At 37.1% G+C, this 18,231-nt stretch overlaps 1 protein-coding gene across 2 annotated transcripts; it reads left to right on the forward strand.

The window, feature by feature from the left end:
• Nucleotides 1-81: 81 nt before the first annotated feature.
• LOC121942293 (ATP binding cassette subfamily G member 2 (JR blood group)) lies at nt 82-17,905 on the forward strand. 2 transcript variants are annotated; one of them, XM_042485462.2, is made up of 17 exons: nt 82-155; nt 2,617-2,802; nt 4,676-4,891; nt 5,998-6,057; nt 6,157-6,271; nt 6,997-7,149; nt 7,229-7,386; nt 8,127-8,278; nt 8,491-8,592; nt 9,478-9,728; nt 12,738-12,820; nt 14,162-14,251; nt 14,362-14,483; nt 14,587-14,741; nt 15,514-15,603; nt 16,344-16,456; nt 16,670-17,905. In XM_042485462.2, exons 3-17 carry the CDS (start codon nt 4,680-4,682, stop codon nt 16,815-16,817), a joined length of 2,004 nt encoding a protein of 667 aa, XP_042341396.2. In that variant the 5' UTR covers nt 82-155; nt 2,617-2,802; nt 4,676-4,679; the 3' UTR covers nt 16,818-17,905. The 2 variants fall into 2 exon arrangements, with proteins under 2 accessions (XP_042341396.2, XP_087932055.1); XM_088075929.1 differs by having other exon boundaries at nt 143-281.
• Nucleotides 17,906-18,231: the final 326 nt, after the last annotated feature.

Below are 18,231 nucleotides of genomic sequence, written 5' to 3' on the forward strand. Positions count from 1 at the left end.
TGTTTAATTGGATAATGCACAATTTCTTTATTTTAATATAAAATTTAAGAAAACCTGTAATACAAAAATATGCTGTGCGCGCTCCCGGGAGGTGCACGCGGTTCACGGTGGGCAGGAACAACAACACTTGACACGAGACGATGTTTGATTATCAGGTAAGCTCTGTTTATGTCACAGATGTATGTCGGTGTTTCTGTTTGTCAGCCGATAAGAAACAAGAGTCAGCACCGCACCTGACAACAGTGACACCTGCGAGTTAAATTCGTCTGACGGAAGAACAGGTAAGGTCAAGTTTTAACATCATCAGTCAGTTGTTTAAATAACCCGTAGCTCCAGTGAAAGACAGATACGGTATTTAACATCTTAATATCTCTGTTCTGACAATAACTGTTAGCAGCTATCAACCCCTAAAACATGGATTCATTAATCATTAACGTTTGCTGCAAAAGTTGCTTTCAGCTAATTAGCCAGCTAGCTTGAAAAGGTAGACTGTACTTGTTCTGTATTGTATATTGAAACGGACAAAAAAATGCTCATATCACGGACATTTTCCGCTCATTTGTTTATATGTGCTAGCTGTTTCTGAAAATCTCACTTTTAGGTTTGAAGTGTAACGAACAGTGTTAGCTAACCCCAAAGTTAGCTTAAACTTTTACGCTAGCTAACCTGACGCTCGCGTTGCTAGGCTAGTTAGCACCGTAGCAACATTGGCTAAACAAATATTTTACAGTTTTTTCTTCTAATGTAATTTTTGTTGTGAAGGATACCGACCACATTGTATACTGCGACTATTTAATAAGAAATACTAGTTTGTGTAATTTTCGGTCTTTGGATTTTCTTTTCAAAAACAGGAATGAAATAACAAATTGTAACTTGATTTTCATTTATTTTTTAAAATGAAAATTATTTGTTTTGATTTTTCATTTCTGTTTCTGAAAGGAACATTCAAAGATCAAAATTATTATTATTATTATTATTATTATTGTTATAAAGAATTTCTGTGGTTTAAAAAAAAGCACCCATGCAAACCCATCAGTACCAGTTTAACTACAAGTTATGACACAGCTTACACAGGGTGTCTACAGGTCCTTAAAAAGTCTTAAAATATCTTAAATCCAATATATAAATATTAGGCCTTAAAAGTTATTAAGTAGATTTGAAGTTTATTTTAAGAGGTCTTAATTACAGAAAACATTTTATCTAATTTTGTTTAGCTATCTTAAGGTTCCTTTTTGTCAAAATGAGTCAAACTCTTGTGCCTGAAAGTCCACATTTATTATGTTGTTTATCTTTAAACCTCCCCCCGAATCTAACAGTCTTTACTTTATACTTGCACTTTCCTGTTGGCAAAATGTAGATTAATCAAATAACAGGATTTCTACATAAAACCTACCTCTGCACGGGACCATATATACTCTACTAACTATACTAACCTGCAATGCTTGAATAAGAATACAATTATTTCTCAAAAAATCAGACCTAAATTTGGTTAACAGTGATCTTGAAAAGGTCTTAAAAAGCATTAATTTTAAGTGTCTGATACCTGTAGACACCCTGTTACAAGACAGCTAACTTTTTGGAAACTGGGGCTGTGTTTGAGAGTGTGGATTTTTTTCCATCCGGGCAGACATTGATTTCCATGCATTTAAGACACGGACAGAGAGAAATGAGAGAATTGATTGTCTTCCATACAGTGCAGTACAGTAGATAGGTTAGAGAAATTAAATTGTTTTTCTCTGGTCCCTGTGCCAAACAAAAGAATAAACAAATTAACATAAGATGCAAACAACAAGATACAACAGTTAACGTAACAGAACAAGATTCAAGACAAGGCATAAATGTACAGAGCAATAACAGAAAAATATAGATACAAATAGTAAAGTTTGGGTGGGGGAATGGATACAGCATAGTATTGGGATATTTTCCATGGCAATAAGATAAGATAAGATAATCATTTTATCTTGAATATATTGAATTTATTGAAATTTATAAATGTTGCAAATACAAATTAAACTTTTGGTAGCCTGCTAGAGTTATAAAAAAAATGCTTTTTTCAGTCCACAGTAAATGTTTTGCAACAAAAATGAGATGAACAAACTAAAAACTATCTTAGATTAAAAAAAAACAAAAACATTTTGACAAGGTTTTCCTTAATTTGCAGTTGAAAAAATGTAATTAAACACAATAGATGTTATCACAGTACAAGAATATTGCAAAACATTTAAAATTGTAATACCTTTGTTTTGTGACCTACTTACTTGTATTGTATTGGGGGGGTCTGGTTATTCCCATCCCTAACAAACAGTGTAAACATAAATACAGGTAGTAATAACAAAAGTAACATTTCTGTAGTGCAGTGATTTGTGTACACTTTGAAAATAAATGACCAAACCTCTGAAACGAATGTAACTTGGTAAGATCTGCTCTGCTCTACAATGCAATAATAAAAACTCAGATTAAAAAGAAACTGTGATGAACTCAGTTGCATAAACCGCACAACAGTAGCAGATATCGGGAGTCTGCTAAAATGTTTTCATACTGAACAGAAATGTCACAGGTGTGAAAACAGATTCCCCATTCAGTCATCCATGTCTTTTTCTAATGTGGTAACTAAAGGGTTAAACCGCTGTGCAGCTCGGTGAGACCCCAGCTGAGTGTGTGGCTGGATGGTGGGGCACCTGTCCCCGCTGTCATGAGCTGATGTTAGTCAGCCTGCACAGACTCTCGCTCCGTCAGTCTGCAGCTCCTGAAGGCTGCAGCAGGATCTCCCAGCCAGCAGCCCTCTCACAGTCTCACCGCTCGGTAAGTCACCGCAACAAAACTTTCTTTACTTTGCAACAACGTCACGGTGGTGATCATTTTCAGAGGATTTTTGCAACATATGATTTATTTGTTCAATATTTCAGTTCTGCAAGACTTAGTTTATCTAACTGAGAATGGCGCAAGAGGAAATTCTTGCTTAAAGTTATATGTTTTAAGCCCTTTTAGTGGTTTAAATCCACAACGATGTATTTGAAAGAAAGAAAAAAAAAAAGTACTGTGAGAATCAGTACTGCACACGTTGAATGTGTCCTGTGTGCGGTTTTATTGGTAAGGTTAGTTTTTGTCTGGTTTTGTTAAAAAAATCATTTCTAGACTTATTTCTGTAGGAGTTACTAACATTACTTGTCAGTGTAAATTAAAAAAAAAAAGTGTACTCGAAGCAAAGAAAGCAGCCATGGTCTGGTACATGCTGTATAATACATTATAAATTTCAATTTTCAGATATGACATTAGTGGTCATTTTCTTTCAACAACAAAAAAGCATTGTTATATAAGACCACATATGCCTCATAATCTTATACGTTTTAAGTATTAAAAAGTTGACAGACTGGCACTGAGGTTTTACATCTTGAAATTTACCACTATTCCATTTTCCTCCAATAATAAGGAGAATAAAAATACAAGGCCGCGGCATTGTCCTAATGAACTTGATCCATGACTTTTCAGTAATGGACATTTTACATATTTGAATAACTTATTTATCATCCGTCACTTGAAATACTTAAAACTTGATAATAATAATAATAATAATAATAATAATAATAACAATAATAATAATAATAACAATAATAACAACAATAATAATAACAACAACAATAATAATAATAATAATAATAATATTAAAAGAGGAAAGAATCTGTGTGAAGCTATATAAAAACCTTGGAAGTCTGTTTAAACCTACAACCTCAAATACGTAGATACAACAGTACTGTATTTTATTTCAGGGTAAAATAGCTCAGTTTGGCCAAGTTTACTTGTTTTCTAATTGCACGGTTTATCTTATTAATTGTCAGCAAGGAGGTAAATCGGGGCTAAATTTGGGTAGTGTGTATTAGGCATTAACCGTCAGTATATGTCTGTTTGGTGCTGATGGGGAGCTTATTCTTTACTGGTCTGTGCTTCTCCAAAGTCTTAATTAAATTAAATTATTAGAGGATTTTGAATTCATTTGGCACAAATATGACATCTTCTTTAATGGCATAGCATTTTAAGATGCAAGACAGATTTATTATTTACCTAAGATAAATTACAGGCTTTTCTATCCGGATTTCACTTCACAGCATTTCTCAAACAATTACATGAAACAAATATTGTTTCATTTAAGAGACTCCACACCACTGCTTTGATCTGTGTTATTAGTTTGGAAATATTTTTGTTTGAAATAATTAATGTTACCATGATGAACACTGATTGATCAACATCTTAGATACAGCACAGGATATATTGAGTGGCAATATTATATCGAAACACAGACAAGTATCTGTATTTTATGATTAAGATTATTAATTTTGCAAAGAATTTCTGTGGATTAAAAAAAAAAAAGCACCCAATAGCTCACCTTGTCTGGAGTTTGTACAAAAGGCTATGTCCTTACCGCAGCAGCCGCAAATTTGATTCCAACCTACGGCCCTTTGCTACATGTCATCCTCTGTCTCACCCTTTCACACTCTCTACTAAAGGCACTAAAGGCAAAAAAAAAGGACGTGGGAGGGAGTAAAAATTACGATTACACCTCACCTTCATCACACAGTATGTGATGTTTGCTGTGTATTAAAACCCAGATATACGTTGTTTAACAATTACATTAAAACAATAATTTCCATCAGCTCATTGTGGGTTGTCTTCTGCACAGGATAATGGAAAGAGCTAATCACATCAGCATTGCGATGATTGAAGACATCGGCACCAACGGGACGACCAGGTCAAAGGTCGTCACAGCCCTGGACCAGAGCAAGCAGCCGTGTGGCTCCACCGTGAGCTTCCACAACATCCAGTACAAAGTGCAGCTGAAGAGCGGCTTCCTCTGCAAAAGGAAAACCATTCCCAAGGACATACTGGTCGACCTCAAGTCAGTTGTAGAAAAACGTACAAGCTCTGTATCTGTTTGTCTTTGTTTTGTGTCTTTGTCAGTCGTACATGTGTCTTCATGTACTCGTCTTTCCTTATAACTCACACACTAAAAGACACACAGGTTTCTAAAGTGTGGTACATCGGTCCATTATTTTTTTCTCCAGTTATTTACATGCAGACTTTAGAAGAAAATCTATGAAATTGTAAATGATACGCTTTTACAGATTGTTGCTTATTTATTCTAACTTCACTCAACTCTGCTTCAGATTTATTAGGAGCATTTGCTTCGCAAACAAGATTAAAGATAATAATTGATTTTTGGAAACATGCAGCTAAATTGATAATTTTTTTCTATAAATATATTGCAATAAATCTTAATTTGGGAGACCATGTTGAAGTAAAAGCAATTCAATATGGCTCATTGTATCCTTTTCCACAGAGGAACAATAGTGAATAGACTCTTACATTGGTTCCTTTCTGATGGTATTAAATACAGCTGACATTTCCCATGGAAGAATGAATAATTTCACACAAGTTTTTGGGCCTCAGTGTTAATTATATGATATTAAGCATGGTTTCTTGCATATAATCTCTCTGATGCACCAAAGAGCAGTCTGCCAGGGAAACGAATTAAACACTGTCACGTGATCCTCTCCTTTTAATTCCGTTTTATATCACTGACTCTTTTCAGATTTTGTGTAATTGTTCTCTTTTTGAAGTCAAGGGAAGTTTTGAAGTCTTTTGAATTTTTCACACCACAGTATATAGTTTTTTGTGTGTATGCGCAGCTTTGAAGAAATGTTTATGATATCTATAACAACTGCAAAATCCTTTCATCAACATTATTCTATTTGGGATGAGGGGGAGGAGGAAAGTGCTTTGAGAAAAATGATTTAAGTGCTTCATCCCATGTCCAAGAATCACATTCATCCGCCTCTGTTTCACACTCCTCTCATCTGTAACTGTAAAACTGATACGTTGAAATGGAAATCTTTGGTTTTACAGTATAGAAATGAATGCAAACCCTTGAAATATGTCCAAATCTTTGCCTTTAGGTTAATTTATGTTAAATTGGTCACAGAAATCTCTAATATTGTCTTGCAGTGGGATTATGAGACCTGGACTTAATGCTATTCTTGGACCTACTGGAAGTGGAAAATCCTCGTGAGTATCACACTGATCTCAAAGAGAAAAATATTTATAAGATTCACCTGCATTTGTTGTAGATAAATACTAATTTTTTTTGGTTGTTTTTGTTCAAAGATTCTTGGATATTCTGGCTGCAAGAAAGGATCCTTCGGGTCTCTCAGGAGAAGTTCTCATCGACAAAGCACCACAGCCTCCAAACTTCAAGTGCCTCTCTGGCTATGTGGTTCAGGTGCAACTGAATTGTTTTAATAACTTAAATCTGCAAACCACTTGTTTGTGTCCCCCTGATAAATGTTAGTCTGATATTCACTCTCTGAGTTCGTCTCCATCAACTCTACACATTTACATATATTTTTTAAAGAGAAACTGTAGAAAAAATCTGTCCACACAACCATTGTTTTGCAAAATATCTTCTCACAAGAACGCGAGAATGACTGCAGATGCTCGCAGGCATCAGCTGTCCTCTGCAGTCTGCCCTCATCATAAAGTGCACAGGCTAGCCTTACCTCTTTCAAAACATCTACTAGATGGTTTTGTGCATATCCAAAAATATATGTAGACAGGGCCTCTGGCTTTTCAGCTGTTAAATGCTTCACTACAGTGTGTTCACCACTGTGTCGCTACAGCTCTTTGTGTTTATTAGAGCTTTTTTTTGCTGAAGATAGCTGTCTGGAAACTACGCTGACAAAAGCTGTGAGAGTAACTCAAACTGTAAAATGTGGGTTGTGAAATAAAAAAGCTGAAAGACAATAAAAAAGCCCTGTTAAGCTGAGGAGAACTGCAGTTACTATAGAAATATTGATAACAGCAGCTTTAAATACAGAGTTTGCTATATTCTTAACTTTGTTGGGTCAACAATTCTCTGCATTACAAGTCTGTGGAAATGTAGACCGCAAAACAAATGATCTTTCCTGTCTCTGACCTTTGACCTCAAGTTCTCGTTTCCCTTCCTAGGAAGATGTGGTCATGGGCACCCTGACTGTAAGGGAAAATCTGCGTTTTTCTGCTGCACTGCGGCTGCCCAGCTCTGTGCCTCAGAGTGAGAAGGAGGCTCGAGTCAATCACCTCATTAAAGAACTGGGTCTCACCAAGGTGGCGGACTCCAAGGTAAAGATACACACCTGTCCCAATGACTTATGTAAAGTTCAAGACATGACGGACAGCCTTGTGTGGGCATTTTCCTCAGGTGGGCACACAGATGACGCGGGGTATCTCTGGAGGTGAGAGGAAGAGGACAAACATCGGCATGGAGCTGATTATTGACCCCTCAGTTCTCTTTCTGGATGAACCGACCACTGGACTGGACGCCAGCACGGCTAACTCTGTCCTGCTGCTGCTGAAAAGGTAATAATCTGATTTTATGATGGATTATATTCAGAGCTGAGTCTTCAGCTTTGTCCGTGCCCCAAAACTACATCTGTATCCAATAAAAATGTAATTTACTTTTTCTTTTTTTTTGTTTTGTTAATTGTATATACAAGTATATGTCACTTAACAACATCGTCAACTGAATGGTTTTACTCTATAGCATTCATGGTAACAGGCCTGGTTTTCAGTACATTATCAGAATATAAAATTCAGGTTTTATTTAGAGTAAATTTTAGGCTTTTGAGAAAAGATGATGTAACAACTTTGACCAATTTGATTAGGCTTGCATTTAGTCCCTGCCGCAGTGAGAACAGCTTTATTTAATTTCGCAAGATGTATATTTTACTGAAGAAAGAGCTGCCTCTTTGGACAGAAACCTTTTACAAATTGCAGCAACTTCATATTAAATGCAGTTACATACATTACAATGAAAACACATTATGTAAGCAGCAGGGCTGCACGATATGTTGTTTTTATGCCTGAGAGCTGGCAGTAGCCATGGCAGGAGGCATTATGTTGTCCATCTGATTGTCATCAACACGGTAGGCCAGTTTGATGTACTGCTGAGTTACAGGAAATGACATTGGAGACAGCCAACAGAAGTGCTCATTAACATGGATTTTACAAAGCGCATTAAAAATGTCATCAGTCTTCAAATGAGAAATCTTGTGTTAAAATTCTTGTCTGGTGTATATATTTGCCTTGTGTCTTTTCAGAATGGCCAGTCATGGAAGAACCATAATTATGTCGATCCACCAGCCACGATACTCCATCTACAGACTGTTTGACACTCTGACTCTGTTGGTTGGTGGTAAAATGGTTTATCACGGACCAGCGCCAAACGCTTTGGACTACTTTGCCAACATTGGTGAGTATGCTGAAGCTTATTATCACCACAAAATACCACCTAACGTCTTTATACTGTTTCTGATGTTTTTAATGTCGCTTGGAAAGAAATGTAGATGGTTGTGCAGCTTTACTTTTTTATATGGAACTGAATAAATCACACAATAAAAAAAGTGACGTATTGATAAAAGATGCATTGATATCAAACACTGATCATTGTGGTCTGTGTTTCAGGATATCCCTGTGAGCCCCACAACAACCCAGCTGACTTCTTTCTGGATGTTATTAATGGAGACTCCACCGCTACAACCTTGACCAAAGTGCACGGCTCTGACGGTAGCAGCTTTTGTAAAACACACCACGAGTACTGCTGTCAAGATGATGTCTTTGGATATAAATGTCTGCCTTCATAATAGGTTGCATTTATAAATATATGTCAGCATAGTGCAAATAACGGTTAATATGTAGAGATTTTAACCCCTAATTCCTACTTGTCTAAGCGTCTAATGTCCCTGAATGTGACTATGTGCGTGACATAGCAAATTTTACTCATAATCCTGAAAAGTGCGCCGGTAATAGAGTCATTGCCAAGAGGATTTTTATTTGATATTATGTGGAACATTTGCTAAAGAACAAAAGTTTTGTTCATTAAACAAAATCCAACTACTTACAGCTGAAAACTACCCAATTATACTTATTTGTTTGTAGACTGACAACAGCCTTTATTTACCAGTTAATAAAGAAATTTGTTTGTAATTTCATAATATTTGATCCGTGTTTTTAAAATGAAGACAAGGGAAGTTTATTCGTATAACACATTTCAACGACATTTAAAATCATTTACAGTGATTTTAAGTACAGGGCATTGAGGGGTAACTTCAGCACTTCTTAACCTTGATGTTTTTGTGTCTAAGTGACTAAAAGGAACAACAATTTCTGAAGTCGGCCTTGTATTTAGTGAGAGGGCTGCAGCTGACAGCCGCATAAAATGCTGTAATGTAAACCACTCTGGGCATTTTGCACTGTCAGATTACATTCACTAAATCTACTTGTTTTAGCCTCTGACAGTCTCTTATAATGTAAATATTTTTTTCATTTCAAGACAAAACTACACACTGTCATTTTTTTAGTCCGTGCTTTATGGGATCATCGGTGTCTGTTGTAGAAGAGTGTTTCCCATACTTCAATCTGTCATTTTTCCTCCCATGTCTCCTTGGCCAGATTTGGACTTTGAGGAGCTCAGCGGCTCCAGGCAGAGCATCGAGGAGCGTCTGGTAGAGGAGTACAGGAACAGCAGCTACTCCAGTGACACAAGAGCTGAGCTGGACCGCATCGTCCAGGATAAGAGGTGCATCTCATGTTCAAAATCCCGTACCATCACCTACAACAGCTCCTTCTTCCACCAGCTGCGTTGGGTTCTTAAGAGAACCTTCCAGAACCTCATGCTGAATCCCCAAACATCCGTGGCCCAGGTATGGATCTCCATTACTCATTTAAAACACAAAACTCATCAGTTTTAAGAATTTATTGGTGATAATGTGCGGAAAGCCTGTAATTAATGACTCAGTTTTCAGTTTATGGTTTAATTTAAACATGATGTTTTGCCATGATCACTTTTGCTTTGGTCAAACATGCAAAACTGCGGAAAGAGCAGAAGAATAATCCGTGTCAGTGCTGTTATCTTCATGAAAAGGATGCACAGACAGCACTTTGGAGGGGTCAAGACTTAATGCTCTCATTAGTCATCCTATGGCGGCAAAATGCTGTCAGAAGTCTCCTCACTTTAAGAATTATTAACAGCTAATTGGCCCTAAATAAGTCAAAATAATCCTACAAGAGGGACTCTAAGGTGGCGTTGGCGCCGTAATCGGCTTTGGTGACTGTTGTGACCCCACTCTTGCCTCTTTGGGCCAGGATCTGAACTGATATCATATCTGGCCAAAGCCCCTTGGCCCTGATCCTGGACTCATCACATGATGGCATCATGACCTATCAATCCACTGCCCCGCTTTCACATGAGGGGCTGCGGGGAATGAGGTGAAAAAGGCTCAACCTTATTAGCTTATCCCTTCACCCTGGGAACCACTCAGTCCCGTCATAATCTGTAAATTGTTAGGATTAAAACTTGTGTCGCTTTCACTTTTCTCACTCTTTTCTGTCGTCCTCCCCCACTGCCAGTTCTGCTTGTTCTCGCCGATCCACCGATGTGGAGGAGGAGCAGGGTGTGCACTTGACCCCTGATCCCCAGAAACACTGACTCTGCTGTCAAAGAGGACGCTGCTTAACTTTTATTTCCATTCTTCTAAAATAATTTGTAACCGTTATAAACATTTCCAAGCAGTTGTCCAACATTTCATCATGTATTTATGAATTATGAAGGTTCGAGTGTAGTGGGGGTCTTTGAAGGAGGCAACAGGCCACAACTCCTGCAACACTCGAGAGCTGTATTAAGAACAACTTTATTGTGAGAGCAACACATTTTAGCTTGTCAACACTTCATAAGGGTCATCATGCAGCACTTAAGAACAATTTGCCACCTTTATGCAGATGCTCAGTCAATGTTGATGGATAATAATAATAATATCTTTATTTATATAGCACCTTTAAAAACAGAGTTTACAAAGTGCTCTGACAAACAAAGCAAAAGCAGAAAGGGAAATGTAGAAGGCAATATAATATCAGAAAGCCAAAAAGTCCTACTGAGAACAAGCAAGACAAAGCTAGGTTAGGATGAAATTAAAGCAAAAGGACAAATAATGCAAGACGCAGGGCACATAATGTAAATATATTTAATAAGATAGGTAAAATAAACAAAAGAAAACAAAAAGACATAACACAAAAGCCTATAAAAATGGGTTTTAGGGGGTGATTTAAAAGAAGTTGCTGATTCTGTGAGCCTTATCTCCTCAGGCAGTTTGTTCCACAGTCGAGGGGCCCTTATGGCAAAGAGACGGTCACCTTTTGTTTTGGAGCCCTAACTTTGGAACGGCCAGAAAGGCCCCACCTGAGGATCAAAGGCAGCAAACTGGCTCATAAGGAATGAATAATTGTTATGTAGCTTGGGGCCAGACCCAGATGAGCTTTAAAAGTGATCAGTAAAATCTTGAAATCAATTGTAAAACGCACAGGAAGCCAATGCAGAGAAACCAGGATTGGGTTGATGTGATGTCGTCCGTTAAATCCTGTAGGTAAATGTAGTCAGCTGTGCCAGGAGTGCCGACATGTGCTAGGATGCACTGAATGCCAGCCTCTAGCAGCCAGACCCCTGTCTCAGCTGCATTTTTCCTGCCATGACGTTAAACTCTGGCTTGAGTAAATACAGCTAAAATCAAAGTTAGCCAAAACACTGTAAACCAGGTTCCTATAGTCGTAAAACCTTAAAAAGTCGTGGAATTTTTCAAGGTTTGATGACCATAGGAACCAGGAGTAAGTAAAATTCTTCTTCAAAGTTTTGTGAAAGTCATTTATTTTTGTTGTATGTAATGAAATTCATTGTTATAGAAATCATCCATGGATAACTTTAAACATAATTTAACATAAAGGAATATTTATTTCCTGTAGCTGCTGACGTAAGGTCGTTCTAATATGCGCTGATGTGTGACAACATTTTGTTGATCATCACATACGTTTCTTCATTTTCTCTCCACTTTTTTCTCTCCATCCATGTACGCCAGCTGGCAGGAATTATTTTTTTGATAGACTTTTTTAATCTGATATTTATGAATAATAGAAAAATAATGTTGTGATACTGTGATTTTACACGTACGTGGCCATAAATCCCAAAGTTCCCATACCACTGTTGGGCCGTACTACTATTTTTAAACTATATATATTTGAGATGGAACAATGTTAGTGTAATACATTGTGAATGGTTATGGAAATTTTGTCTGGGGTCCTTGAAAAGTCAAATTTTTGTCCATGAAAATGTGTGGTAACCCTAAAATGTTTCCTCATCCATAACATCCTCTGCACTTATACAAGGGGATGCGATTTTTTGCTGTTGGAAATGTAGAGAACGAGGAAGTTTTGTTTTGAAGCGGCATCTAGAGCCCTGGCTACCTGGAGGCAAAATCCAAGTTGAAAAAAACCTGTAGTTTAAGTGACTGCACTGAATGCAAACAAAATTTGCAGAAAAAGATACACTGAGGAATTTATTGCTTCAATGGACTACATTTACCATCAACCCCTATTGAGCATCCATATAAAGAGGTGATGAGTTTTCCCTCAAACAAAGAATTTCAAAATCATGTGTTGTTTCATACTCATCTCGAAACTTAAAAATTGTATTTGCAAACAGCTGCATGATGACCCAAATGTAAGCCACAGACTAAAAGCTGTTCGTCAGATAATATTTTTTTTTCCTTCTACCAATGTCAGAGTTTCGACCTTGTATGGGCCATCATATGCAAATTTTACAAATAGGTCTTTCTCGATGGTTGTCACTGCTTTTGTTAAAATCTCTCACGTTTTTGTCCGTGCAGGTGGGAGTCCACATTTTCCTCGGCCTCATCGTAGGAGCCATTTTCTTCAGTGTCAAAGATGATCAGAGTGGTATCCAAAACAGGTGAGAGACCTGCTGAAATACACACGGCACACGTCCTCAGAATTCCTGTTTTAAGGATTAAGAGCCTAACATTATCGTACACAGAGGGCCGCAGCTAACAGTGAGGACAACAAAGTCATGTCTGCTGTGTTTTGTTTGGTAATTTGTGTTTTTTAGTAACCTGAAGGGAGTTTAGATCATTCTCCAATAAAAAAAACAACACTTGGTGGATATTTTATAGGCCGATTCAGGATTTTTTAAGACTCAATACGCTCAGTTTTGTCTTCTTTCAGGTATTAAAACAGTTTTTAAGACATTAATTAGTTTTTTATTTTTGTGAAAGGTTGGGACTCATTACCTCAGTAATTCTTATATTGTCATTTAACCAAGAAGGTTTATGAAAGACACATGAAGAAACTTTTCTCTTGTCTTTCAACAATCTAGAATATTATGTGTCAAACTTTGGCATATTGATTATTGCAACATGTTTCCTAACAGTTGTTCAGGTTTATAACTCAGTCACTTGCTTTTAATTCCTGCGTTGCTAATCCTCTTACTGTGTTTTATTGGGCACAACCTGGTACTCACAAGCCCAGTGAAGCACAGAAGAAATCTCAATGGTCTCCCTCTTTCTTTCTTGCACGCTTCAGTGGAATATAAGGACCTAATGTCATTATATTCATGGTCAATGCATAGGAAGTATGGCAGACTGCAGTGTATGTCGCTTAAATGTCTCAAGTTATTCCCCCTCCCTCTTTTCTGTTGGGTGGAGACAGTCACCTTTTAAGTCTGTGTATGTACATATGGACCACAGCACGTTAAGTACCATAATCTGTTTGACTGTTCTTCAGCCAACTCTCCCTTCAGAGTTAACTCTTTGTCAGCGAAACAGGCAAAGCTTTTTAGTTTACATAACATGTTTCATTAGAGATGAACTCTTTTTTTGTGAAACGTGCTTTAACAACTTCGGAGTGGCATTTCCATTCTGGACCAGCTCTAACGGGAGGCGCCCAGGAGGCATCCTGGTCAAACGCCCTAACCACCTCAACTGGCCCCCTTCAATGTAAAGGAGCAGCGGCTCAAATCTGAGCTCCTCCCGGATGTCCGAGCTCCTCATCCTATCCCTGAGGCTCTCTAAAATTATTTACCAAAATGTCACGCTTTGGTCCGGCAGTCAGAACAGGCAAAAAAGTCTAAAATAAAATGAAATGAGTATTTGTGACTGTCAGAAATCTGTCTATGAACACCTACAACCGGTACCTACATTAGGCTGCACTGTATGTGGAATATAAGAAAAAAAGGTTGCAATAAAACGTAAGAGAAACAGAATAATTAGGTTTTGGTTTTGTGTTCTTCATATAGGATGGGCGCCCTCTTCTTCATCACCACCAACCAGTGTTTCAGCACTGTGTCTGCAGCTGAGCTCTTCATCATCGAGAGGAAACTGTTTGTGTATGTAATCTGTCAGCATGTTGACAGGACACGACCTGTGTGCATGACTCTGAATACATTTAGATTTAGTCGTTAGAGCTAGAGTTTGATTTGTGTTCGGATTGTGACAGGCACGAGTACATCAGTGGCTACTACAGAGTGTCGGTCTACTTCCTCTCTAAGATCCTGTCTGACATCACGCTGCGCACCATCACCTCCGTCATCTTCAGCTGTTTTGTCTACTTTTTGATTGGTAAGACTGACGGTTTTAATAATTGAGCAAATACTGAATTTAATTGCAGATAGGTCAGTATTTACTCTCTAATAACTGTGTATGTGCATGTGTCTTCACTCAGGACTCAAATCCACAGCTGCAGCCTTTTTTGTCTTCACACTGACGGTGACTCTGGTGGCCTACACAGCCACAGCCATGACCATGGCCATCTCAGCTGACCAGAGTGTCGTTGCTCTCGCAAACATCTTCATGACCATCACCTTCGTCTTCATGATGGTGGGAGACCGAAAAACACAAACGTGCACATAAATGTACAATCAGTTTTGAGTTAGTATGATTCATTTAAATCATGAGCGCCCCTGATAGCTGAAAATTCACAACTAACATATCAGATCAGCTGAGGCTGGGGTTCCTGCAGATCCTTAAAAAGTCTTAAAATGCATTATATTCATTAATCTAAAAATAAGGACTTAATTAGTATTAAAATGTCTTAAGCAATCCTTTTAAAGTGTAAAACAAGCTATGACATAGGGAGAAGGATTTTGTGTGGGTTTTTTTTATGACATTGCATCTTAAAATCTCAAAATAATTGGTAATATCTATTTTTTAAATAATTTTCGAAAAACACTCGTAAACATTTACCACATCTGATGAAACTTTTTTTTCTCAATAAAACCCAAACAGATAATTTAATAACATAATATGTTCTTTGTTTTACAGGTGTTCCACTTCAGAGAGTTTCATACTTTTTTTTTAGCATTTGAAGTAGATCACCTTTTAACCAAAAAGTAATGTTTTATGTTGAATTAAACATTTGGGCAAAATTGTTGCAAGTTGTTGATGTTGGTTCTGTTTTTTCTCCCCTCAGTTTTTGTTATTGTGAAACTGGTCTTAGGTTTTACTTTGAGTGACAACCTAAACCTAACTCACCTTCAGCTGTAGGACCTGTGCAGCGATAATCAGTGTTATTAGTAACACCTGAGCTTTTCCTGCTGTGATGTCAAGATGTCAGCTGTGAAAAAAGCTTCAGTTGGTTTTGTGTTTTTAGATTTTCTCAGGTCTCCTGGTGAACCTGCCGAGCATCATGGACTGGCTGGCCTGGTTGAAGTACTTCAGCATTCCTCGCTACGGCCTCGCAGTAAGTCACAATAAACAGAAGGTCATGACAGGAAGAACTGCAATAGAAGTAATAGCAAGAACAGTATTTTACAACTGAATTAATGAGGAAAATATAATTTAAAAGATGTGTAAAAAATGCAAAGAAGTGTTCAGTGTTTGCACATTTTGACGAACAGAACCACTGCAGTCTACAAATACTAAATGTTGCCCAATATCTTAATAATGTAGCTTAAAGGAATGTTTAACCCTCAAAATGAAAATTTGTATATCAGTTACTCACCGTGTGTTACGCTGAACTGGCTTAGAAAACATTTTCCTTGCATGCATCCACAGTGAACAGAGAATCCAAAAACTGAGAAAAATCGTGATGAATTGAAGTTTTGGGGGGTCGTTTAACAACTTCAGCAGTATATTCCAAGTCTCATTTAATTATCCAGCCGTATGCTCAGCACCGAACAAATACATGCATTTATTGTAAAATTCAACATTATAAGGGGTTAGTAACTGTAAATGATGATTTTTTTGGGGAAAATGTTCCTTTAAAACATCTCACGCAGCACAAGTTTACATTGTTAGTTGTAAGGTTAAAATGACGTCGTCTCATTTTCCAATTTTCATTTTTTCAATTTTGGAAGTCCGCTCTCGGAGGACTGTGAATACAGAAGGAGAGAGGAACAATGAGCATATACTCTTAGAGTCAAATGTATTTATTTACTTTTTATCTGCAAAGCTGGTATTTACTTTGCTCTGTATGTTCAGGCCTTGAAGATCAACGAGTTTGTGGGTTTGAAGTTTTGTGACGAGGCTGCGATCCGAAACACCAGCGTGCTGGCTACAGTGACAAACTGCAGCGTGAGCACAGTCGGCCTGACGTGAGTAGACCTCCTTGCTGTGTTTATGCTCTGGTCATGTCTTAGCGGTCTATACAAATCTATATTATATACAAAATAGTAACGGTACAGTCCGGCTAATTCACCATTTTTACAATCACAAGCATTATTCCAGTTGACAAACATTAGTATTTTTTTTTTAAAAAAGCCTCAACATTGATATTAAATGAGCAGTTGGGCCTGGTGTTATTGCAGATGTACAGGTGAGCAGTACCTGGACTACCTGGGAATAGAGTACACCACCTGGGGACTGTGGGAGAACCATGTGGCTCTGACCGTTATGACGTTCTTATTCCTCCTCATTGCCTACCTGAAACTCCGCTACATCAAGAAATTCACTTAATGTGTGATAACGCATCTTTTATTTTTGTCTTTGAGGAACCGGGCCCAGCTTGATTGTACAGGTACCAGAGTATTACTCTTCTAACGCTACGCAAATACGCAAATGTTCCCAAAAACTCAAGCTATTATGTTATTATGGTTTGCACATATATTCTTGGATTCTAGTACAGGTAAAATACATACCTGAATGTAAACGTCAGTATTATCATGTTGGGTGAAAACCATATGTTTCTGAAATGTTAATTTTTTAGGAGCTAATATGAGAGTGTTCTTTATCTTTCTCACGTTGTTGGAGGTTTTATATCCTAAGAGAGAGTTTTGTAGGAGTGTCAAGATTTTCACACACTGACAGTGATTTACATATATGCGTGATATGTGTCTTATTTATGAATATTTACATTTTCTGTATTATTTCAAAATCAGATTATGCCTTTTTTCAGTACTTTTTTCGTTTTTACTGTCACTCAGTAGTCTTGCTATTTAGGTTTTGGAACATTTCCAAATCTTTCTTGAGTTTAATTCAGCACTGATTATTTGTAATTGTAGATATTGTAGAATTCATTATCACATACATTGTAAGTTTGTGAAACCTTCTCTGGTATTTAAAAAACAGTTATACACACATATCTATTCTGATACAACTTGTTAAGAACAATTATAAACATGTTCATGTGAAGTTGGACTTAATGTTTTTTGTTTTGTTTTGGGGGGTTTCAGTGCATTTTGTTCAGATGTTGACCTACAATGCTTATGTGGGAATGTTGGTTAAGTTTTGGGTAATGACCATAGATAAGACAATACTTGGCAATGCTTTTTTACAGGTTTATAATTTCCTAATAATTTCCAAGGAAATTTTCCTAAAAGACTTTTTGTTACACTATTCCAATTAATTGTGACTATTTCCTGAAGTATTTAAGTCAGCAGATCAGCTTCACATGCAAAAATGTGATATTTTTGAAGGCCCACAGTTAAACATACAAATATAAAGAATAACATTTACAATAATACAGAAATATTTAATAGATTTTAACTGAGTCGTTTTTTACTCAGAGGAAATCAGAAGTCATAATAAACTAAATACAACTAAATCCAGTGAATATTAAATTTTGTATTTTATATTTTTGAACGGATTCCTCTGGTGTACACTCACAGTCATAAATAAATCATTATATAACTGAGCTTGGTGTCCAAGGGCCTCAAATAAATTTTAGTTGGATTTGGGAAGAAAATAAAGTTGTTTATTATTATCAGCAATCAACAGTTTTTTATTTGCCTACAATTCGAAACATAAGCATGAGAGGAAGTGTGATCATAATAACATTTACATTCAATACACTGCAGATAAAATCTAAAGGTTGAATTGTTCTGAAACCAGAAAAGAGCGTTACTGATGTGGCTCATCTATAATCTTATTT

The sequence above is a fragment of the Plectropomus leopardus genome, chromosome 3 (assembly GCF_026936395.1).
Source record: "Plectropomus leopardus strain MGB_pleo_1.0 chromosome 3, ASM2693639v1, whole genome shotgun sequence".
Taxonomy (NCBI): Eukaryota; Metazoa; Chordata; class Actinopteri; order Perciformes; family Serranidae; genus Plectropomus; species Plectropomus leopardus.